The sequence below is a fragment of the Anomalospiza imberbis genome, chromosome 3 (genome assembly GCF_031753505.1).
Source record: "Anomalospiza imberbis isolate Cuckoo-Finch-1a 21T00152 chromosome 3, ASM3175350v1, whole genome shotgun sequence".
NCBI lineage: Eukaryota > Metazoa > Chordata > Aves > Passeriformes > Viduidae > Anomalospiza > Anomalospiza imberbis.
The window spans coordinates 41,926,015-41,944,165 of record NC_089683.1 but is presented as its reverse complement, the minus strand read 5'-3'; the positions used below and the strand labels follow the sequence as shown (position 1 = coordinate 41,944,165).

The following is an 18,151-nucleotide window of genomic DNA, read 5'->3' as shown; positions in this document are numbered from 1 at the left end:
TTTTCCAAACAACAATTGATGCTTGAACCATATGGAATAATTTAAAAAAATATTTTGCATTTATTTAAATCTTGTAATTTATCCAATAAATTATACTCAGAAATTACTCTGAGGAGAGTTTACAAGTTCTGTAATCATTAGCCCCAACTTAAGACAAGGAAAACCATGTATGTCATGGTACAATAGCTTTAATGGTTGGTAGTGTATATTAGGGATTGCACTCGGTCTTCATATTTCAGGGAGGGACGTCCAAAGAAGGTTGAATATGTGTAATACCAGGTGAACAAAAATATTGGAGTTAAGATTCAACACTGATGATGATCTTAAAGCTTACAAGTTCTGGCTTAATTTTCTTCAATACGTGAGTTAATAGTATTTTATAATTTTTAGAATTCCAGATACTGTATGTAAAATTTCTGTAAAATGGTTTGATTATTTCACTTACCCTTAAATGAAGCTTTTAAGCATTGTTTCATTAAAATTCTAGGAATAAATATTATTACTTTGGCTAAAAGCAAGCAAAAATATGTGCTTCATGCTAAACCAGCAGTTTATTGTCCATCTTATATAAAATTGTCATATTTTCCATTAAGAAAATTCTGTTTCTTAGTAGAAACAGTTTATTAACTCTTCATCAAAATATCTTTTGCTATGATGAGGAAGCTGTAAAGTGATATTCTGAATTTAAAATTTACCTGTCATTTCACGCTGTAGAAATACAAACACACTCTGTGACTTGCTACTAATTCACCTTTGAAAGACCCTTGCTGTGCTTGAATATAATTCATTGAATGTAATATTTTTAAACACGTGCCTTACTTGACTGCAACTTTCACTGCAGATAGATGTGACTATATGATTTTCTGAATGCTAAGAAGTTCTTTTTTCTTTCAGCGATGGAGAACATCTTCCCATTATGATAAATGAAAAAGTATTTTGAAAAAAATTCTTACTTTAATTATATAGCTTTTAATACTAGAAATGGTACTATAACATTTTTCTAGATTCATAAAACCTTTCTACTATTCTAATACGCTTTTGCCAGTAAGATGAGTTTTTTTCTTCAATAGGATCACTGATTTTAACAAGTGCCTAATCTGGCCTAACCTTATTTTGTGTAACACCTTTAAAACAAAAAACCACATTTAAATAGTTTAGAGAAAAAGAAACCTGATATGGTCATATCAAATAGATTTGATACGGTATTCAAAATACAGGTACATTGCAGGGATAGCGGGGCTTTGTGAATGGTATATTACAACTTTGAATTAATTGCATAATGAAATGTCTGGGCTCTTTGATTTAACGTTGACAAGTGGATGTCTCAGTTTCAGTGAGACAGAGTTCTTAGGAGCACAGCTTGGGAGGATCAGCAGTTATGACCACTCTCCAATAACCATGAGTTTGACAAGTTGAAAACTTAACACCAATGGAGAAGATTAGTAATGAAGTAGGTTAAAATAAAGGAATAAATATGTGATTAAGAAATACTTTGCAGATGGATAATTTTGTCCAATAATCTGAGATTATTGTTCCAAACATAGTTCCACCTATATCTACTTTCTCCCAATAGGAGAATATTTTTTCATATCTGGAGTCTGTATCAAAATATATAAAGCAGGTTTCCTAGAATATAAGAATAAGAGCTTGAGCTAGTTGTGAAACAAAAGAGAAGAGAATGGATTGTCTCAAAAGAGCTGTACTGAGCATAAAGATTTTTCTCTTTTAAAGTAATGATAGTAAAAGACAAAAAAAATTGAATAGTCTTATATTTTTCCTAATTATAGTTTTAAAATAATATTTTTATATGCTTGTCGGTAAGGATTTTAGTTTGCCTTTAGAATTTGAAAACTGTGATTTTTGACTCACCAGAAACGTTTTTGATACTATTACAGTCTTTGAGAGGACCTATCTCTTAATGCAGGATAAGAAATTGAAGCTATTTTCTCTGAAGCATCTCCATGTTTGGCAGGTGTGATTTCTCTGGAGTCTGTCATCCATTCTTAGTCCAACATTATCACAGACTTTAAAAAGACAGTAATATATACATTTTAGATAGTTAAAATATCTTTTTAATCTACATCTATATATGTATAACATGTATGTGCAACATGTCTATGTGGTATGTGTATATATATATATATTTCCCATTTAGGGTTGATTATTAAAGTAACAGAGGCTTTTAAATAGACCACTATTTTATATATCTTCCTCTTTGCCTCCCTCAGCTTGTCAGATTTCTACTAATTTATTTTTAAGAAAGATCTGTATGCAAAGGAGATAGTCAAGCCAATCTCTGTCTTTATAGGAGATGTATGTAGGATGCAAAAAAATAGGGAATGATGAATAATTGGACGTAGATGAGAACTGAAGCATGATCTTATGTCAGATTCTATGAAAAGCAAAAGACGGCTTTCACTGAGCAGCAGCCTGCACTTACTGGAACAATATGTGTCTATCCACCACTGTGGAAGCAATAAACAGTTCACCTCTTGTGGGATAGGGAGGAATGAAGGTAAAGGAAGCAAATATGTCACATCTCACATAAGTTTTGGAGGTAGACATTATATAATTGATCAGATGTAAGCCTGTATTTGCTCAAACTACATCGTCCTTGGTCTATTTATATGATGCGGCTTTTATTTTTGGTATGATGATGTGGATCAAATCACTGTAATATGGCCATTTTAAAACAGACTATATTTATACAAACTGGAATGATTTGCACCAGAAAAGTATAACGAAAGCAGGCTTTTACTATTGTCCTGTAAGAATGGGGAAGTATTATAGATACTTTCTTATCATTTTGGTTTACCAGGATTACTGGAAAAATTGATATATGACCACTTGTACCCACGTGTCTTTCCAGACTGTAAAATATGTCTCTGATAAAAAAGCAGCCAGCATAGCAGTTAGCAATGTAACTCTTTTCTTATTCCAAGTAAGTGTTCTCTTTCTACTTCTGCCACAAACCTGTCTTTTGGTAGACTGACAGCAGATTTATTTGCTTTGGCTTGACACTGGGCAAGTTGGATCCTTTTAGAATCAGACTGAATTAAGGTTTCCTTTGCAGCATGGGCTGTCTTAGCTCATCTACACAAATTTTTCAGATGACTTTTCAGTGAAAGACTATCTCTTTTTTTTTGGCCAATAGGCTTCTCCTTGCTTTTCAGCTGTAATATAATTCCCTTACCTACCTTGTAGTGTCCTAAAATGGAGTGCTTAAAATATGATCTGATCATTTGTTCTTTCAGTTGCATTTGTCCTAGTCTCATGTGCAGTTTAGTTCAAGACCTTTTGTAGTCTTGTGCTTTTAATCCTTTTAAGACTACCAAGGCATTTCTCTTTTTTTTTCAGAAATCAGTTTCCAGGTGCTGTTAAGATATAGTAGATTGTATAATACTGATTGGTGAATTGACACATACTGGTGACCACCAAACCACAGGTGCCATGCAAAGAGTAAATTTATTTCCTTACCTTGCCTGCAAGGCTGGGTGGCAGAGACACACAGAGACACAAGCTCCCTTAGGCTTAGCTCATCCTAGTGGACAGAGGGGGAAGGGAGAGGTAGCAGCCCCACTACCAAACCCAGGATATCACAGGGCTTCGCACATTTGAGTTTATCACAAGACTGTGCCTTTATGGTCTCTCTCGCAGCAGGAGGCTCAAGCAGATCTGTGAGAGTGTGTTATCTCAACACACGAATCCTCTCAGAATACTTTTCAAAACAGGCAGAGGATGAACAACACTAGGCACAATAAATGGAGTTTTCCCACACCAACATTCTGAGCAGTCCTAGCCACAAGTTCACTGAGCAAAACTGTTACATCCTTGTCAAATCTTCCAGTTTGAGCCCTTTGGTCCCAACAAATATATTATAGATTTTTTTTTTTTGTGCTAGCTTATTTATTTACATACTCATAATAAGAGCCTTTTAACATCTTGTAAGTTTGATGGTGTTGCATGAACAAACCACATTTAAGACACTGGAGATTTTGAGAGGGGCAAGGATGCTATTGAAAAATGGGTAAATATGCTTTGTTGTATCAGTCTGGGCTGTGTTTTTACATACATTTTTATTTTCAAGGGCTTGATACTAATGACAACAGGCAAAACCCACTAGTAAGTGTAGATAAAGCAAGAAAAAATCCTTGTGAATAAAAAAATAATGTTTTCAAATGTCCTTTCGTTAGTGAGGTTGTAATTGAAACTTTAACAGATCTTCTCATTTAGAGAGACTTTGTTTATTCTATGTACAACCTTTTTTTTTGAAAAGAGCTCTTGTAAAATCTGGAGTTATCTCTTCTTGGGCAGAGAAGTTCTAAGAGCAATTAACTGATAATATGGGTCAGAGTCTAATGGGGACATCTGTACTGGTGAATATAGAGAACTTCATTTATTTTAGTCTGTTCTTTAAACTAGCATGGCTATGTATAATACACAAAGCAAAAATTGCTTTAAAATATTTATTAGATACTGTCTTGTAAGAGTTTTATATATTCCTATAGTAGTTTAGGTTGCTCCTTTTCATGCAAGTAGTAAATATGAATAGGGAAATTGACTTTTTAATATTAACATGTGATAAAATCAACTGCATCTGATTTGAATAAAATGTTAAGCCGGTTTCATTTTCTACACAGCTGCCAAGTGTATGTATATTGTGTGGTGGTGCCTCTGAAATAGTTGAAAATCTGTTGGGAACACTTACAAAGGCAAACTAGTAAAGGGCACCAGCTGCTGAAAAACACCTGCTTGAGCCACTGTGGGGGTAGATGCATCTGCCTGTACCTAGAAGTAATCTAACAAAGTACCTGCTTTTACCTGTCAGGATTTTAATTTGTGTAAAGATTCATCCAGTAAAGCTGGTTCTGAATACTTAAATAAAGAAAAAAAAATAAGGTTGTTATTTTTGTTTTGTTTTTGTTTGTTTTGTGCAGAAGAGCACCACTTCTGAGCAAATTTCTCATTCTTAAGAAGTTTAAGTTCTTCTTTTAATAAAATACAAACCCAGATTTGGCAGCAAAAAGTCTCATCTACGCTGTGTATAGTGTGCTATTACAGGATACAGCCAATCTGGAGGAGAATATGCTACCAAAGAGAAGGTTTTCAGTTTTTGTTTGGCTTAGTTTGAGAGATGTATCTCAGGGGGTTTTGTGAGAGTATATGCTCTCATTTTGATTGTAGCATATTTCATTCACTGTTGATGGTAATGCACAAATAAAAATAAATTTTACAATCAGAACTAATTAGACAAATTTTCCAAATAGCTTTTAAAACTGTTGTACATTTTCTTTTGGTACTTAAACTTTTATTGTTTCCTACATGTTGGTGACCCTATCACACAAGGTCATCCATCATCCTTCACCTACCTTTTATTTTCCTGTGGTAGAAAAACTTCTGTGAATGCTGCTAGTTTAGCTGCAATTCATGAAAACAAAATAGCTGTGTTCTTGTAGAATACTGACTATGCTTGTACTCTTTTCTTATAAAATTTAGGAAAAAGTCTTCTAATATATGTAGTGTAAAACAGGGCTGCCATCTTGCGTAGCAGAAGTGTGAATGTAAGTGACATGTAGAAGAAAATTTAGCTGTAGAAAGATTATAACAGCAATAGTTAATCCTCTGGAAATATTCTTCTGTTTGCCATTCTTTCATTTTTACTTGATGTGTTAAAATTATTACTAATTTCAGCTATAATTGCCTTCCAAAGCATTCTGATAGTTTTTCTGGGTTTTGTTAGATTTTGTAGGAAGAAATAGTTTGTTGTGTTAATATAAGCTAAAGTAAATAGTTTGAAAACATTCTTCGGAAGTGTCTTCTGCATTAACAGATTAAATATTCACTTCTACATGAACACTTAGAAGTAATGCCTTTGCCTGCATAAAATAGTATTGAATTCATTAGGGGTCATTTAAAAACAAAATACTGAAAGAGATCTGTGCTTCAAAACTATACAGTAATATGAAATGTTCTTACCCTGCTCTTAAAAACATGGTTCCTTGCTTTCAAGGAAGATAATATTTAGGCTCCAGTTTGTGAAGTTCAACTGACTGGAATTTGGGTGACTTTTGTATATTGAATTTTGTAGAGTAAACCCAATGACCAGTAAAAATCCAAGAAGCATTTCAGGTAGACATGTTCTTACACAGTGCAGCTGCATGTAGCATAAAAGTAATGCAGCTTTCTGGTTCACAGCATTATTTTCCCCTTGTACTTAATCACTGTAATATTTGAAATCCAATTATGTTTACCTGGTGACTTTGCACCTGTTGTGGTTTTTTTGGCCTCATTAAATGATCATGACAAGTGAAATATTTAAATTGGGAAAGCAATTTTTAAAGTGTTAATTTTTCATTCTTTAGTCATTGACACGAATATGGACTTTAGTATAAAGCACATGCAGAAGTCTGTAAAGTTTTTAATTAAAACAACTCAAAGTAGTTTTAGTGGTTTTGGTAATTAAGACTGGAGAATGAATAACGTGCTTCTGCTGCATCCTGTTTGGGGAATAGCCACTTCTCAGTGGAATTTCACAGTACAAGTGTGGAAGAATGCAGTAGTCTGCTTTACTTTGATAGCATCCCCAAAGGCAGACTTTCATTCTTAGGAATATTCAGTCTTCATTTAAGGTGAAATATAGGATAGTATCTTAAAGTCTAATTCAAATTATACCAATGACCAAAATTGGTTTTAATTTTTAAGAAAGGTAATCTCAAAGTGAGAATTTTGTAAGTCGAGGGAGGTATATGCTAGTTCTGAAATGCTGCAACATTTAAAAGATTAACTCTCACTCAAATTATTTTAGAAAGTTATAGTTTGTCTGATTTTAATATTGACTTTAATTAGCACAAACTTCTGTATGCTGCTTAAGATATGAATCATTTATCTTAGATGAGGATGGGCTCTGTCTTTCAGTGATAGAAATGGGACTGAGATGGTTCATCAAGGGATTTACTTGGAAATCACCTAATAATTCTAAATGTTTTTAAAAGATTTTGGGTTAGAGGAGCTATATGACCAGAAGATTGACTTTATAACTGATGGGCTATTCACATGTTAGTAGACATTCTTTCAAAACTACAACAAGAAGAAAAAGGATAAGTTTCTCTTCATGGGATGCAGTTGTTACAAAATTCTTCTAGCTAGTTCATAAATGGTGATTCATAGAAGAATTCAATTACCAAAAAGTAATTTTTATGTAGTTTCATAGCATATCATAATATCTTTACTTGGAAATGCTAGCTGAAATAATTTTATATTGGTTAGAAAAAAGGACTCCAGTTTCTATGCTGCATGTTAGTAGCCTAACTTTCTTTTCACCAATGCCAGAATGTATGTAGTTACTTTCTCAATGCCTTCATAATCTTTCCTTATTATCTGTTGGGTTTCTCCCTTTGCCTTGCAGTGTCTATATTCTTAAACAACTAGGAAAGGTTTTTTATATTAACTCCTTGATTGCAGTTGCTTTTGAGTCAGTGTGCATCTAATAGTGATGTTTTTTTCCTCTTAGAGATGCACTGTGTTTTCCCAGGGAAGTAAATGATGAGATCAATATGCCATCAACAGAGCTAGGAGTCTTTTTTAGTTGTATTTAAGAAACTTATGAGAGTGTTCTCTGAATTGGAAAAAAACCCAACAAAACCTGAAGAATAGACTGTAACATATAAATATCATCAGTTTCCTTATTGCTTCATCTACAAAAGTCAGGGAGATAGTGGAGATAGATACAGTTTGATACATAGCAGGACAGGACATCTAAAATGTTTCTTAAAAATTGTATATATTTTGAATGTAGATTTAAAATATTTTTAAAATGTGTATAATTTCTTTTTCACTCTCCTACGGTTTTAACTTTGCACAGCATTAAGATATTTTTTAATTTTATGAGCAAGAAAACCTTTATTTGGTTGCATTTAATATGGATGAAATGTGATCAAATTAAACCCAAATCCTTCTATCCTCATAAGATTTTAACTTCTGAGGTTATTAGGAAATGCCGCAACAGTTGCCAATTTTCCTTCAGCTGCATTAGTTCAAGGTAATTTTTGTGTGTAATTCACAAATGGCATCAGAAGGCTCCAAGAGGAGGCTGTGTTCTGATCTCCATTTCATTGCTATAATTTGGAATAATTCTCTTGACATTGGATACTTTTGAGTTTGCAGCAGTGTCACTGAAATCAGAATCTCTCCTGTGTGTCTGTTTGCATGCCAAAACTTATGCACATTTTCTGTAGAAAGAATTGCTTTTATAGAAAAATCTTTCTGAAACACTTTGTTATCCAATTCCTCAAATCAAATCACCAGAGGGTATAATCACTCTGTCTATAATCTTCTGTCATATTATAACTAGGTTGATGAAGAGAACACAGTTCTCCCAGTGAGGGGAGGTGATCCCCTAAGCTGTTTCAGTTTTTTAACTCAGAGCAGTGCCATAGAGCCTTATAGTGCCATAGTGCTGTTCTGTCATTTCCTTCAAACTGATTTGGGATGTGTACATGCGGATGTCTTTGGATTTAATCTATACATTGAACCCAAGAATATTTCTCAGTGTTGTCTTTTCAGTACAAGAGTAAGTGGTTGAATAATTTAGAAGTCTGTAGAAAACTTATGACTGCTGCAGTTGTTTGTATAGTGTTGTTCATCAGCAGAATAGTTTATATATAATAAAGTTGGTGACAATGTAACTATAGACTTATAAGGATTTTTGTTGAAATTGCTTCAGGCATGTAAACTCTTAGCTGTCATATATGAAGGTAAATATTTTCCGTAAAACCTCTTAATTTTGAATAGATCATTCTTTCTTCTAGAGTGCAGAAGGCAGGACTGATGACAAAACAAATAAACAGCAGCAACAACAACAAAACAAAAATCAAAGAACCAAACAGAACCAAACAAACACACAAAAACAGAGATAGAGGCTTTTTATTCTTTGATTTGTTTTGGTTTTCACTTCTTTTTTTCACCTCTTTTTTTTAAAGGAGGACCTATGTTTCCATAGTTGGTAGGAGGATATTATTCTCCTAAATTTTGCTGCAATTTGTTTTTTAATGGAACTGTTCTGATTTCTCTGGATGGAGTCTGGATCTTTTTTAGTAAAAGTTTGTTTCTTGAGCAGCACTCACTGTTATGAACTGCCCAGAATTTTGACATTTCTGAGAATTGAGTAATTCAATAAAACTCTCAGTGTTTGGCAAATGTGAAGTATAAAGGGTCTGGAGAGGCAGTGTTTAATAATGATTTAGAAGCAGCATTCCAAAAATATCAAAATTGTAATAATTTTCATAGTTTTTGTGTTATGGTGATTTTGAGCTGGGGTGATCCTTTAACACAGAATGAATATATAATGTTTTTTTTCCTCTCAGGATACTTGCTTTTACTCTAGTGAACTCTGTCAGAATCCAGGAGAATTTTCCAGTATTCATTTTGAGTTTAAAGATCCTAATATAGCTTGAAAGTATGGAAATACCCCTGGTTTCTGATGGCCACTGCTACTTAAATACTTACTGCATTAACCAGTAAATGTGGTGATAATTTTAAAATAAAGACTCTGTAGTTTTCCAAAAAATTATGTTTAATTCCAATTAAGAACATATTTAAAGTCTTATATGGGCTTCTCTGTTCTAAAATATCAGAGTATAATTTTACCCTTATGGTTCACTATTTGTCATTTCTAGGAATTCTTCTGACTTCTTAATCTTATTCAAGGACTCTAGCATCTTTTGGGTGAGAGTGTGAGAGAGGTGAAGTGGAGGCTCAGGGGGAATCTGACAGGTGTATATAAATACCTGATGTGAGAATGATTAACAAAGAGGGAACCAGACTCTCATCAGTGGTGCCCAGTAGCAGCACCAGAGGAAATGGGCACAAATTAAGACACATGAAATTTCATCTGAATACAGGAGAGTAATTTTTTACTGTGAGGTGGTCGAATACTGGTATACTTTTCTGAGAAAGGCTGTGGAGTCTTCCTCCTTATTGATAGTTGAAATGTAACTGCATAGGTGTAAATGATCCTGCTTTGAGCAGAGGGGCTGAACTGGATGATTTCTAAGTTAAATGATTCTGTGATCTGTGGTAACTGCTAACGGTGACCCCAATAGCCCATGCCATGCAAGAATTGCTTTCAGTTCTAGGCTAGTCACGTGTAGCAGTTATGGTTTTGAAATAAGCTGCTGGTTCTCTGATGCCCTTTGCATCTGTCTAACGTGTTTTACTCCAAGCTTCCTTTATAGCACATAACTCTTCAGGTACTACACTCTGGATGAGATATAATTTGTAGTTACTTGAAGAAATTGTAATGCTGATTATGGCCCAAAGCCAGTCGTAAGCTCTATTTGGTACGCTTGTATAATTTTCATATCTTTGTATATGCTACTTGTTCCTGCAAAAATTGTTCCCCTAAGTCCAATGAAATCTCACTGATATGACTTGGTGCTAAATGGAGCAGATCCAAACATCATGCAGTTTTTCTTTTACGTGTTATGAGCCTTTGCTTAAAATGTATATGCACACTTTGAAAGACAACATTTCAGTCTTTGGGGCAGGTAGGAAATTATATTCTCAAATAGTTCTCCTAAGATAATATAAAAATAATTTTACTTTTATGCTATTTATATAGTTACATTTTTATTTATTTCTCTTCCTAAATCTCACGAGCTACCACTTTTTCATGGAAGTAGCAGAATATAAAAGGTATCATCAGGAGAGAGAAGCTGTGGAAGTCCACAGGTATAACATCTATGTTTATTTCTGGGTGTACCTTCTGTAACAAAGTAGGATTTACACTGGCACAAAAGTGCTTTAAGTGTATAGATGCATAATTCGAAAGCAGGGGGGAACTACTAATTATTCATAATTCAGAAGCATAGGGGGAATGTATTTATTAAAATGTGTATGTGTATATACATACATATAAAAACATATGTTTGTGTGTACATATGAGTATATATGCATAGATATGTGTTTTAACTAATAACATTCCAGAAGACAGCGAAGGGGAAAGATGATCTAGAGATTATTTACATGTCAGAACAACGAACGTCAGAGCTTCACATCCTGAATTTCATGGTTTTTATGTAAGAAAGCATGGATTAGTCATGCTATTACCATTTAGACCAATTAGCTTTTTAAATGAAAGTGTAGTAGAACAGCTGACTGCAGAATGGGATTTGTTTCACCTGAGATATATAAGGTACTTTGCATAAAATAGTTCTACATTAAAATTAAACCAATGAGTAGGAAAAGTACTGAGAGCTCAGCCTTGGCTTATGGGTGCAATGGATTATCTCTAAGATAAATGGGTAGTAATCTTTATTACTTTGTTACAATATGATAGAAGAAGTCATCATTACAGAGCATTTCTACAAAGTCTTGGTAATGAATTGCATGACTAAAACCCTGTCTTAAGTGCTGATGGTCTGTGCTATTTAGGGAAGATGCTGCCACTAGTGTGTTGCTAAAGCAGTTGTGTTTCTGAGCTGAAGCTTGCCTGCAGACTGAATTGTATGGACTCGTTTGTGAATATTACTTCAACGACTTAATCAAATTTTTCCTATTTTTAAATTGCTGTCAGAGCACCAACACACAAATGTCATTCTGATGAGATTTCTGATTTAGAATATCTTGATTAAGTGTAATCTCATTTATTCATAAATGCATTAGTTGTAACAATAAATTCCATGGGAAAGAATTTGAAAGCTTACTGAAGTAAAATCAGGGGGCTTTATTCATTCACATCACAGCTGCTTTGAGTATCATCTGGTTTGTGGAAAGAGTTGCTTCTTGGTGGCTTTTCATATTGATTCATATTTGTGTAAAAATGGCATCATCTTAGGCTTGAAATCCTGTTAGTTGAGAGTAACATTCAGATTGTATTCTACTCAAACTTCCTATGGTTTGTGTTGAATTCTAGGGATAAATCAGCTGTAGAAAGCTAAAAATGTTGCATTTCATTCATTTTCAGTAAAAATCACTTTCTGCCATCCAGTGGCTACCAGTCCTTTAAGCAAGAAGGGGTTTCACTGGTTTATCTGAAAAGGAGTTGATCTGTAGAAGCCGTGGCTGATGTTTATGTGCCAGAGGGGAAAAAATTGTTTTCCATTTTAAAAATACGTAGTATGTGCAAATGACAATTTAAAAACACAAATCTTCTAGTACCTTTGTAAAACTGTGGACTTCCATGCATACTGTTGCATTTCTGTATGTTGCCTCACTATTTTATAAGGGCAAATCTACTGGTTTCAGATTATGCATTTGTACTTACTGTGTGGAATAAAATGGAATTTAGAGGAAAGATAATATTTTTTTAATTAATGGGGACTTAGTTTGAAGGTGTATTAGGATATTTTTTTCCTCTGGAGGTACTTTTCTTGTAGCTTTTTTAATCCTTAATATATTCCTGCAGAGTCAACTTTCAAAGATTATTCATTGACTGTTTTGTGATTCTGAATGCTGTATATTGATTTGTGAGTGCCAGCTTGAAAATTAATTGGTGTGGTGAATGAAAAACTAGGTTCTGGTTCAGAATACCATTATTTAGAAAAAGTACTTCTAGATCTTAACCAGGTTTTTTTTGTGGTTTTTTTGTTTGTTTGTTTGTTTGTTTGTGGTTTTTTATTTGTGTGTGTGTGTGTGTGTGTGTGTGTGTGTGTGTTGTTTTTGTTTTGGTTTGTTTTGGTTTGGTTTTGGGTTTTTTTTTAATGTTTTTAATGTTTAATTACTAATAGTTCCATGTTTTATTGTGTATTAGTTTTGGTCCCACTCTTTAGTAAAAATAGTAGGTGGTGAAATAGTATGAGGCTAAAGATTTTGATTAATTTTAGCGGATGTTATCCTGCTATAGTTTGTTTTCTTTATTGATTCCCTATTTGAGGGTTGAGTAGAAGTGATACCCTCCGAATAAAATAAAACTTGGAATAATAAATATATTATGACAGATATCTGAAGGTTTGTTTCCATGTATTCTTTTAATATATGCATAGATACAGACACACACGCACAAACATCTATGAAAAATCCAAGATACGTGTGTTTATTTCAACAGATTGGACAGCTTGCTTTTAAAGGCATGAAAAGACTAAACCGAATCCAGTCTATAGTTTTCGAGACTGCCTACAACACAAACGAGAACATGCTGATCTGTGCCCCCACTGGAGCTGGGAAGACTAACATTGCCATGCTGACAATCCTTCATGAAATTCGCCAGCACGTCCAGCATGGTGTTATCAAAAAGGATGAGTTTAAGGTAGGAGTTTAATGAACCAAATAACAGCTTTTTAACTTGTAAAATCTATTATATGTTATACATGGAACATGAAATCAGGAAGTTCTCAAGGATATTAGACTTTTCCAAGTTATAGATAAGGCTAGTTTTGATTTACTTCATTATTAAAGCTATTCTATCTTGTGTTCTAAAAATATTATTACGTGAATAAAAAGCTATGAAAATGCATTTAGCTTTCATGCAGAACCAATTTTCAAAGCGATGAGGTTGTATAAACAAAATCCATTGTCCTTTAAACATCTGCACGCTTATCCAACAAAGATAACTACTTTTCATATATCACTATTAAGATTTTTCACTGTAAGTGCCTGGCATCATATTTCACAATAAATTGTGATTTGTAATGGTTGCCATGAAACAAACGATGTTGTGGGGTTTGCTCATTTATCAAGTGAGTGTTGTTCTGGTGCAGATTGTGTATGTTGCTCCTATGAAGGCTTTGGCAGCCGAAATGACAAATTACTTCAGCAAGCGTCTGGAGCCACTTGGCATTACTGTGAAAGAGTTGACTGGTGATATGCAACTGTCAAAAGGAGAAATTCTGCGAACACAGGTATGCTTCATCTTTTCAAATACTGTTCTGTGTGTGTGTATTTGTACCTTTTCATAGGTACACTGCTCTTCAAACTCCTTGTAACAGTATTGGTGAAGCCGCTGAAGCATTATTACTACATCTGTAATTACAGTGATTATGTACTCTGCTATAAGTTCAGAATTCTTCAGTAAAAACCATCTTTGAGAAGTTTAAAGTTTGGTCTGCAAATGGCAAGTTCCAAATAAATCCAAAATGCTGTAACAACATTGTTGCAAATATGTTAAAATAACACTTGCCTTCTTTAAAAAAAAACAAAAAAAAACCCAAGAAAACCACCCAACAACAACAAACAAAAACTGTAGGTTCCTGTTAATGGCTAATCTTACTGTTCCTCATTTGTCCTTGAAAAGTATGAGACATCACTAGGCTAAACATTTGAACATTCATAGAAATGAATAAAATTTGTGGGTTTAGCCTCTTAAATAGGATTGCATAAATGGAGATTATTCTGTTTTAGCAGACATTTTAACCATAATTTTTTCAGGCAAATGCTATTTGTGTCAGTGAAATACCATTTTTCTAAAATCTTAAGATACTTGTATACCTGTTCTTGCATACAGTTCCATGTGATTACCTTTTCCCCTTCTGCCTGGTCCAAGAAACAGAAAAAAGAACTGCTTGTATTATCAATATGAACATTTATAAATATAGTAATTGTTGATCCAGATGAGTGATATTTTAGCAGTCTTAACTTTGAGGTATTTAACATTTTTATGGTGAGTGGAGAGAAAAACCCTTCACTTGACAAGAATATATGTCAGTATGTAATTAATGATTAGAAGGACCACTGCAGTAGTTATCCAGTATGAAGCTGTGAATAGCAATTAGAAGATGCATATACAGACATATTGCTACATACACTCACAATAATGTGGTCACCAATAAATAGCAAACCAATATCAAGGAGTGACAGTGAAATCACTGGTACTTTATCAGAGTGACTTTGCAACACCACCTACCTAAAATGTTAAGTTTACAAAATTAAAAAAGTTCGGCAGGAGCTTTTAGTAATAGAAATTATTTAGATACACCAAATCACCATTTTAAATAGCTTCCTGTTTTCACAGTACTTTTTAGCTAGGGCCCATAATCAAGTAGATCATGGTTTTAATAGAGAGAGAGATAATGTGTAATCACTGCTGAAACTCAAAGTGGCAGTAGAAAAGCCTGCTCTAAGGACAAAGCTGGATGAACAAAATGAATGTAGAATGCTATTTACACTTGCTTTTCTAGTTAGCAATATAATTCCTACAATCTCACCTCATTGTTAGTACTGTGCTTACATCCAGTAAAAAATGTAAGGGAACAAAAGAAACAAAGAATATTTCAGGCTTTATTAAAAAATTTGTAAGGGAAATAGTTTACAAAGCTGAAATTTATTACTTTTGTAATGGGAACTTATTAATATATACAGAGTTTAACATAGAGAAACTTAGTAACTTGAGTGTAGGAAGACTATCTGGTTGATCATGCTCTTTTATTTCAATCAGCATGCCACTACTAGCATAATTCTTAATTTTGTTGTGGAGAAGAGGCTAAAGCAGATTGATTGACAAAAATCAAGGAGAAATAGAAAAGGGAAGATGTGGGTAAAATTTTTTTTCCTCTGCCATGGACTCATTTCATTGCTTTGAAATTAGCTTTTTTTTTCCTGAAACTTACCTTCAAGGGATTTCTACAGTTTCCTATGTATGTCGTAGTACAAAAACACTAATCTGAAGAGTATTTGTAGTTTCAGAACCTTTGGGAGAGTGGAGGTGAAAGAAAAATGGTCTCCAGAATAGGAAAAATTTGGAAGCTGTTGTATTTGTGACCCAAAACTCAGTTCCTACATTTTCAAAGAAACTATAGTTAAAGTGTTGATTAATTTCAGTTTTGCTTTTGCTCAGTTTTGTGTCTTTGGTCTTCAAAAAATTGGGAAGGTTCAAAGGAAAAAAATATAAAGGCCAAAATTCTGGGACAGTGAAATAACATTTTTTTGTTTTCTCTTGTTTGTCATACCTAGTCAGTCTTATAAATAATCAGAAATGTGGACGGTGAGGATGAGAGATGATGCCAATCCAAGACTTAACAGTGTAATTGCTGCTACTTTCCTTGAAGATTCTGGAGCCCAGCAGTGTGCAATGTTTCATTGCTGCAAAACAAAGTGCACAGCAAATATGTAGCATGTTAGAAACTGAAGAAAGAGCACTTGCTTGTGCTGGATCTTGCTTATTGCTCTGCACGTATACTGTTTTCTATCAAAACTCATGAGCTTTCTTTGCTCAACTAGGCACTTTAAACCACTTCATCTGAGCAGGTTTCTTTCACCATTTTTTTAACCTGTATTAAATTGGTTCTTGCTTCAAAACTTCATTTTACTTGTCAGCCTCTCTAATGCATACATTTCTCAGAAAGGAATATTCTGATAGGTGTTGCTGCTTTCTTTATAGTTTCAGATTTGCTTTGCCAGTCATTGCTCTGTTTTCTAGCCTTTAGTAGTGTAAGTAATGAAGTACCCTTGTTTAACAGAAAAGCAGTTTTTCCTGTAAGAATTAATGCTACAGCAAGTAGATGCATGCACACAGTTTATATACACAGGGACAGTATATTTTATATATATACTGTATATGTATATATATATATATATATATATATATGGCAGCAAAAGGCAGAGAGTAGGATTATCAGCTGAAGTAGATGCTGGTATTTCAGGCTGGGTAACTGTTTCAAAAGATCTTAGCTCGTACTTCTAGGCAACTGAAGCTCTGATAAATATCTTCTGTGACAGTTGTCTTGTGCCTGTTTTCTGAGCAGTTGCATTATCATCAAGATTGCCATCTTTATATTTGTCCTCAGGTGAATCAAATCAGTGATGAATGAAAGATGTAAAAATAAGGTGATTGTGAGGTATTAGTTTGAAGTAGTGCTTAAGTGACAATCCTGATCATTTTCTGCTTCGTTTCCATCCTGCTTGCTTCATCCTTCCTACTTTGCCTGTGTATATTTAAAGATGTGTGTTTTGTAAGTTATTGCATGTAGCTGTAGTGCTTATCCTGATGAGGAAAAATTGCTTTATCTGACAAATTGGTAACTGACTCCCTTCTCAGGAATGTACCCTTAATGTACAGTGGGAGCTAACTCTATTACTTTTTCTACAAATATTTTTAAAGGATATAAATACTAGCAAAAAAAAAAAAAAAAAGGTAACAAGGAATTTAAATTTTCATTCCCTTTATGGCAGAATAAAATCTTTTAAATATTTTTGAAACATTTCAGTTAAAAAGGTATGTAGCACATTTTTCCAGCAATAACTCTCTCTATGCTTTCCATGCTGTCATTTATACGCATCCAGAAGGCAGCCATGTTTCTTGCTGCTCAATACTTTTATGGTATTATACATTATTTGATTTTACTTCCAATGCTATTACTGAATATTCATTAACATTACTATGGTTCCAACACACTTCATAAACTTTTAAAATAAGTTATTTCTGATTTTGCCAATAATGAAATTGCTTTAAAAAGAAAAATTAAAATAGTTTTTATTGACTCTTCAGTCAGTTTTCTAACCTGCTCCCCACATCTTATGCATTGAAAGCCACAGTTACAAGTTTAACATGTGAGATGTGTGTTAAAACTGAGACAATTTCCTTTCATAGAAACATAGAATGGTTTGACCTTGCATTTGCAACAAATACAATGTAGTTATAGTTATCTTTTGAAAGTTTGGAGAATACAGTTGGAATTGGAGCAGTATAGATTTATAAGGTAATCACCACGTGTGAAAGCAGTGCCTTGCCATGGGCACAGTGTATTGTAAGCTGATGGATGAGTGGCATCATGCCTTAATTTGTGCAAAACAGTGGTAGCCTCTACAGAGTGCAGAAATGCCTTCTGGCCTTAACACAAACTTAGTGGGCATCAAAAAATGTAGAAGGTAATTTCTTTTTAATGTTTTATGCCAACATAGCATAAAACGAAATTAAGATCCTTGTCATTACATAATAAAAGCTTATCAAAAGTTTCTTCCACATTTATAAACTTTAAAAATATTTTTTGAAAATTATCCTGTTAAATATATTTTATTTTCTTTTTAAGGAAAGTTATTTTGATGTTTTATTGCATCTTCAGTTAGTGTGAATGTTTCTCACCTTTAAAGTGGTACCTCAGCAGTTTTGTATTAGATGCACTTTGGTATAATCATTGTCAACAGCTTGCATTCTAATTCAAATAAATACATATAAGTGAGACTGACATTTAGAAGTTTAAATAAGTTTTCTATAATGTTTTTG

General features: G+C 33.6%; 1 protein-coding gene across 2 annotated transcripts in view; it reads left to right on the top strand.

Moving 5' to 3' along the window:
• Positions 1-18,151, top strand: part of ASCC3 (activating signal cointegrator 1 complex subunit 3) — a 249,556-nt gene that overhangs the window by 50,526 nt on the left and 180,879 nt on the right. For both annotated transcript variants that reach the window (XM_068184147.1, XM_068184148.1), the window contains exons 9-10: positions 13,043-13,243; positions 13,695-13,835. In XM_068184147.1, the coding sequence (XP_068040248.1) occupies positions 13,043-13,243; positions 13,695-13,835 (342 nt within the window). The remainder of the gene's footprint in view (positions 1-13,042; positions 13,244-13,694; positions 13,836-18,151) is intronic.